The sequence below is a fragment of the Bos taurus genome, chromosome 15 (genome assembly GCF_002263795.3).
Source record: "Bos taurus isolate L1 Dominette 01449 registration number 42190680 breed Hereford chromosome 15, ARS-UCD2.0, whole genome shotgun sequence".
Lineage (NCBI taxonomy): Eukaryota > Metazoa > Chordata > Mammalia > Artiodactyla > Bovidae > Bos > Bos taurus.
The window spans coordinates 54,422,171-54,429,394 of NC_037342.1; the positions used below are offsets into that span (position 1 = coordinate 54,422,171).

The 7,224-nt window shown below is 51.1% G+C and overlaps 1 protein-coding gene across 1 annotated transcript in view; it reads left to right on the forward strand.

The window, feature by feature from the left end:
- SLCO2B1 (solute carrier organic anion transporter family member 2B1) overlaps positions 1-5,790 on the forward strand; it is a 52,447-nt gene extending 46,657 nt beyond the window's left edge. Inside the window, 4 exon segments of the mRNA NM_174843.2 lie at positions 1,095-1,258; positions 2,407-2,471; positions 2,816-2,936; positions 3,945-5,790. Coding sequence (NP_777268.2) covers positions 1,095-1,258; positions 2,407-2,471; positions 2,816-2,936; positions 3,945-4,125 — 531 coding nt within the window. The 3' untranslated portion in view covers positions 4,126-5,790.
- The last annotated feature ends 1,434 nt before the right edge of the window (positions 5,791-7,224 follow it).

The following is a 7,224-nucleotide window of genomic DNA, read 5'->3' on the forward strand; positions in this document are numbered from 1 at the left end:
TCACTTAGTTCTGAACCTGAGGAATTTTTCCTTTTTTCCAGCCTATGGATACTTTCGGAACATTGCTTTCAATGTTTTATCAAGTGTTTTAAATCACTCAGCAGGATGGCTGACAGGGCACCTGGCCCACCCTCTTCTGGAGACAGCAGTCGGTTCCCTTTTGTGTCCAAGGCTCTTCACAGTGTGGCCCCAGCACACAGCGTCCCCGCACCCTGGGGGCCTCCCCTCTGCCCTCACATACATGCAAGGAAAGATGTTCTGGCTTCTTTCATGCTGCTGTAATTTTACATTTGGCACTCCTTCTACTCAAGTTTTCCTCTTGGCAAACTCCTATTCATTCCTCAAGACCCAAACCCAACACCTCTCTTTGGTGAAGCCTTCCTTGGTCCTCCCTTACCTGCTGATCCAAGACTCCCCCTGTGATGTCTGCCTCTCTCTCCATCCTGGACTTGAATCTCTCCTTGAGGATCCACTCTAGCATCCAGTGCCCGGGAAGACCTCAGGAAGGCAGAAAGGGGGACATGAACTGGAAAATCTCAGTTCCTTTCCCCCAAATACTCTTTGCTGCTTTAGTATTTGTACAGACCATCAGGAATTTCAAACATTCTGACATTGCCAGGTGAAAAAAATGAGTGAGCGTATGTGGTGTGTGAGTGTGTATAAGTGCATGAGCATGTGTGTGGGGTGTGAGTGTCAGTATGTGTGAAGGTATGTGTGTGTACAGGTAGTGAGTGTGTGATTAAATGTATGTGTGTGAGAGTGTGAGCACATACACGTGCATGTGTGTGTCTGTGTGCTGTGTTGGGGGTGACTCTCTTCTGGTTCTTTCTCCCTTTTCTCTTCTCCATGCCGCCCTCTCCCCATAGCCTCAGCCCACCTGTGTGCAGACAGCCTGTGTCCAGATACTGTCTGGCGCTCAAGCAATCCTGACTCAGCCAGTGGGTCAGAAGTCCCAGCATCCAGCCAGCTCTGCCCCAGTTTGCTGTCGTTGGTGTCCGTGGCTCTCTCACACGCCTCCCGGAGCCTCGTGCCCTTGGCCAGCTGCTTGTCCTTAGAGGTTCCTGAAGGCTCTTCTCCCCTCCTCCCCACCCTAGGTCTTCTACACCAACTGCAGCTGCGTGGCGGGGGGCGGCCCCGTGCCAGCCGGCTCCTGCGACTCGGCCTGCGGCCACCTGGTACTTCCCTTCATGATCCTGGTCAGCCTGGGTGCTGCGCTGGCGAGTGTCACCCACACACCCTCCTTCATGCTCATCCTAAGGTGAAAGCAGGGGAGTGCCTGAACTGGGGGACACCAAGAGGTCCTTAACCACAGGCGGGACAGAGAATCTGGAGGGAGGGGTTTGAGGAAGCCGGTGTCCTGGGCCCCTGCAGCAGATCAGGCTGTCATACCATCATCCTCATGGCAACTGCTGAGATGAAGTTTTCTCCCCATCTTATAGATAGGAGAACTGAAGCTCAGAGAAAGTCAGGAGCAAGTGTTGAGGGGATTAAGTGCCCACTGGGGACCCAGCCTGTGCTGTGCATTCCCTCTTGGTCCAAGATCTTCCTAGCCATTGTCCTGAGGATACCTGCTGGGACCGACAAATTGTCGCTTGAGGCCAGAGTCAGCACCTCCTGAGGTGGGGGCTGGAATAAGAGGACCTCAGAGCAGGATATTTCCAAATTTTCATTATGCTGGGATTATGTTATTCCCTATGTCTTTTCTAGAAAATTAGAAGAGGCATGCCTTACAATATTAGAAGGCATGTAGATCCATAAATCAGGCTGGCTGCAAGAGCGAAAATAGAAGAATCAGATGCCCCAGCAGGCAGCCTAAGAGGAGTTAATGCAGTCAGTCTGCTGCACAAATTCTGACTCCTAACACCCATCAGCTGTGGGATCTTGGCCAAGTCATTCAACTTGTCTAAATATCTGTCAGTCTCTTTATCTGTAAAATGGGCATAATGCTATAGCTACAACATGGCGGTGACATGGGGAGGGGGGCACACTAGAGAATAACTGAGCCATAGCGAGCACTCTGGGATTACTAAGAAGAGGAGCCAGTGGTCACCAGGGCCACCCAGGCTGAGGTATCTTAGTGATCAGGGAAGTTAAACCATGTGTCTGACTGCCCAGCTCCAAGTTTTGCCAAGTGTAGAAGGAAGGGGAGAATTTGGTGGGAGCAGGGGCTGGGAAGAGAGGGGTGCTGTGACGCACAGGTAGGTCAGCATAGGGCCCTGATGGTCAGTGGGTATAGTAGGACCAGGCTCTGTAGGTTGAAGGGAGTGTGGAGCCTGTGCCCTACCCACCAAGGACCTCAGACTGGGGGCAGGCTGATGTTGGGTGGTGGGAGAGAGGGGGATGGTGAGAAGCCCTTGAAGGCTGGAGCCCTCTCAATCCTCATGTGATTCTTTCCCTGCTTGTTAGGGGAGTGAAGAAAGAAGACAAGACTCTGGCTGTGGGGATCCAGTTCATGCTCATGAGAGTTTTGGGTAAAGAACGTGCTGGGGACCACTGGTCCAGATACCGGCTATGTGCCAGGCCTGGGGGGCACAGGGATGAGTGGGAACCAGTCCCTGACCTTAGGCTTCACCGGTCCACGGGGCTCCAAATCTGACCTAGGTACCCTGGATGTGGGTGCGCAAGCAGCTAAAGAGCCCATCAGGGAAATGGCATCCAATACGAGGGTGAGGGGTGGGCTTGAAGGCTGAGGACTTAATGGGCCAAGAGGCTCCCAGTGGCTCAGAGCCCCAGTGGTTCAGTGCCAGGGACGGGGCGGGGTGAGGGGTACAGGGATGCCAAGGTTCCACTGTCCCCTGAGCACCTCCTCCTTCAGCCTGGATGCCCAGCCCCGTGATCCACGGCAGTGCCATCGACACCACCTGTGTGTACTGGGCCCATAGCTGCGGGCGTCAGGCCGTCTGCCACTACTATGACCATGACCTCCTTCGAAACCGGTAAGACCTGGTAGTCAATTGCCAGGGGGCTATAGGGAAACTGCTAAAAATATTCTTGGGGTCCCATCAGGGAGGGGAGGTCTGCTGACACCCACCTGCAAAGTGACACGGGCTCTCTCCAGTGCTAATCCCCAGGCCTGCCAGCTAGATATTGTCTCCCCTTTGGATGGATGAAGATAATGAGATTTAAGTAAGTGGCCCAAAGTCATACAGCTGATAACTAGCAAAGGTGGGCTGAGTGAGGGGAGACTAAGGGAAGTCAAGCAGTGGTGAGAAAGACAGGAAGTTGGCATGGAGTAGGAAGATGGCTCTATCTAGGACACTGGAGGCCTAGGATCCAGGCCCAGCTCTGTCTCCCTCATTGTGAGACCTACCTTTTTTGGGACTCAGTCTTCCCATCTGTATAATGGGGAGCCCAAAGGAACCTGAAGGCAGAGAGGCTACTGGCCCTGAGTACAATGGACAGTTAAGGAGAGGGACTTACTAGCAGATCTGGAAGCAGGGAGCTGTTTACTTCCAGCTCTGAGGAGTGCATGGTTCCAGGAGGGCTTCCTAGAGGAGGAAAACTCAAAGAAGAGGGGTGAATTAGAGAAGCAGGAATCCTCTTGTGGCAGGCGAGGTGATCCAGAGTTGCAACTAACAGGCTCCTTGAGCCCTTAGAAAGACCTAGAGCGAGGCAGGGCCAGCCTAGGCCACGAGGCAGTCAGGGCAGGACAGAGGAGATGCCCAGGCTTCTCCCCCAACCCAGGGCTCCCTTTCCAGATCCTTTCCCACCTTCCAAGGAAGGACTCCCATGAGGATCAACTTCAGGAGTTCCCCTGCCTCCCCAGCCAAAGCCATGGTGACAGGGTCCACTGCCCTGAGGCTGGAGGCCTCTCCCTGACAAGGCCTCAATGTCTCCACTGCATAATGGGTGATGATTGCTGACCCGACTCTGCTCCCAGCCCCAGCATATCCAGGCTTTGAATGGGGAGGTCCTGAGTTCAAGGGTTCCTCACTCTTTCCCAGGTTCATCGGCCTCCAGTTCTTCTTCAAGACAGGCTCCCTGGCCTGCTTTGCCTTGATTTTGGCCATCTTAAGGCAGCAGGACAAAGAAGAGAGGACCAAGGCGACCATACCCAACCCTGGCCTGCAGCAGCAGCTGTTAGCATCAGAGGCAAAGAAGGAGCCTGAGGAATCCAGAGTGTGAGCTGTCCCAGGGCCCCAGCCTAGCCAAGAGCAGCAGCCACGGCGAGTACCTCCTCAGGGCCCTTTGCCTGGAATTGGGTATTGGGAACCCTGTTTTCCAATTGTGAGTCTTCCGCTAACTTGTGTGGCTTTGAGCAAGCCATTGACCCTCTCTGGGCCTGTGTTTGTTCATCTGAGCCAAAGAGTTCTTTGGGGGTTTGTTGTGTTGACCCCTCCTGGAGCATGAGGGTCTTCCGCCTTTCTCCCTCAGCCACACAGGCTGACCTGAAAACAGACTTTCTTGGGTGGAAGGACCGCATATCTTCCCCCCAGGGCCCTAGGATGGAGAAGTGGACAATTGTAGGCCAGGCTCCCCCACACACTGGGGTCCTGGCCCCTCTCTGTTGCTCACCTGGAGCCTCAGCCTCCATCTGAGCCTTAGCCTCCATCTCGGTCAGATGGAAATGAACTTGTGAGCTTTCAGGCGTCTTCCAGCTTGGACCATCTATGTGGCCTGGACATCCAACTCAGGAGTCTCCTCCCCAGCCCCACTCAGCCTGAACGTGGGGCCAGTACAGCCTCTATTGAGATGTGTCTATTTGGCGCCCCCTGGAGGCAGAGTCATGAGCATTGGCGAGACACTCAGGACATCCAGGCTATGCAGGGCCTTCAGAAACCTGGTGAAGGCCGCAGGGGCCTTGGCTGAGCATGGAGCCTCCTCTCTGGACTCAGGAAATCCCAGCGCTTACCCTCAAGGTGTCAGAGTCCGGCTGAGGCCTATTCTCTGCCTGGTAGTGAGGGGGATCCAGGCCCCACTCTCGGGCATTTTCTAATTTCGAAGACCAAACCCACTCATCATAGACTCTCTGGTATCCATGTATTGCCAAGATTTCATATGTTTGACGTGGGCCCACCACTGTGACTTCTGTGACGAGAATCTTAATTTCACCATTTCCTCCCCAGTGCCTGATTCAGTGTGTCAGCTGGGATTGTGTAGACAATGTCTCCTTCTGTGACACCCACATATTGGGGTAACATCTGGTTCTCGGTGATGCCTGGGTTGGCGTAAGAACCTGTTCTTTGTGATGCCCAGCCCTGTGATCCGGGAACAGTAATGCCTGATTCTGTGTAATAAGTGGGTCTGTGGGCTGCTTGGGTCTGAACAAACGCCCTTGTCTGTGTCAGGCCTTGTCTGGTTTTCTGGCCAGGTCTTATCTGGCTTGATTATCTTCCTGGGAAAGGGAGAGAATTTCCCAACCTGCTCCCAGCCCGTTCTGTCACCACCCATACCCAACCTTGGGAGACAGGAGACAGGGAGTCATCAGCAGGAGCTTCCCCAGCCCAGGTGCAGCCCTGTGCTGAGGGCCAAGGGAGAAGCTGGGGGTTTAGCCAGAAGCTCTTGCCTTCTGTGCAGCTCTCAGTGGCAGGGCTTTGGGGCTATTCTATATGAAAGAAGAGGGAGATACAAACTTTCTAATTCCCATTTTTATTCTACCTTTGACAGCTTTAAATGTTTAACAAATATCTGAGCCTGTATTTTTTCAATGCCAGAAATTTAAAAGTCTCATCCAACAAGATGAGGCTGTTTCTATGTTCATATTCCGCCTCCTTCCCTCTTGTTTCCCACGTTTTGCAGAAATAATCTGGAATCATAAATATAGCTTATCAATAAATTTGTTCTTGCATAGTGTCTCTTCTATTACAGAAATCTTTCTCACAAACTGCATTACAGCTTGCAACCACATTATTTCCAGTTATTTAGATTTAAGTTTTACTGGATTCATTGCTTACCATTATTTCTTGTATATTACATCTTCCCCTCCTGGTATAGTCTGGTCTCATTTTCTTTGGCTGGGCTACTTCCTCTAGTAACATTTTCAGAAGTGGAATAAGGTCACAAGGCTTTCCAAGTCCTTACCTGCCCAAACAGTCATTCACGTTTTACAGAAGAGGAAATGGTTCACAAAGGATAAGCAACTTGACCAAGATTACACAAAGTAAATGCTGGAGCCAGGATTAGATTTCAATTTTGTGAGAACTGGAGCTTATACAATTTGGGAAATTCTCTTTAAGCAGAAGAATACAAAATTAGGAAGAAGGTGAATATTTACTTAGAATTTAAAAAGAAGTCAAAACAATGTATCTCACAATTCAGAAAAATAGCCTAAGATTTTTTACTGTCTGCTGTGCATACTTCCAAATTTTCCAAAATTTCCCCCCTAATGATTGGAAATATTTTCAACAGACTAGCTTCTGGTTCTGTAGATTTCAAACCTGTTTCTCCCCTATTGTCCATATACTTCCAGGGCAAGGCAGCAGAAAACACATTCATGTCACCAGATGACCTCTGAATATGACACTTTGATGTCACAATGCCAAATGAGTTGGACTGTGGATAGGAAGATTCCTAGAAGCCATTCTCTATACAGAGGTAGCTAGCAATGATTTATCTCTTCGTGGAGGTGATTGATAACCACATAAATATATTCCAACGAGCCCAAATTAAATTGATCTCCAACTCCACTCCCCCTTAGCCATATTCCAGAAATGCCCATGCCAACGACCTTACATAAAGGGAAGATGGGATACAAGGGAAGTTGGAGTGGAAAGAACTGGCAATCTTGACCCATTGTGGTGAAAGTGTCAACCTTTGCAAATTTCCCGAGAACTTGACAACAGGGATATATTGCAGAAGCCTCTCCCTGGGCCTGAGTAGAGGCCCTGATGCTCAAGCAGCCTTAGCTTCATGCTGAGTCCACCTCTGGGTTGAGCTGAGATTCAGAGAAGTTGAGGTGCTTAAAATCATCCAAGCTGGTCAGGAGGAGGCGACTCCAGAAGTAAATCGCAAGAGACACGTGTGGCTGAGAGCCAGGGGTGGAACAGCTAAGGGCCAGCGGACTTCCCAGATACAGGGAGCAGCCCTCTTCCCTGACAAGGCTTCTGGCCAATGAAAATCCATGAGCAGTTGCACCTGTTAGCTCCCTTTCTTCTCACCCTGTCCCTGGGAGTTGGAGGAGAAGGTATATAGTCTCCTGCTAGATTCTATGGTGGTAAAACCAGCTGAGAACAGCACTGGAACCAGATTGGACATCCTGATTCCTGGCCTGGAGTTCCTTTGGGC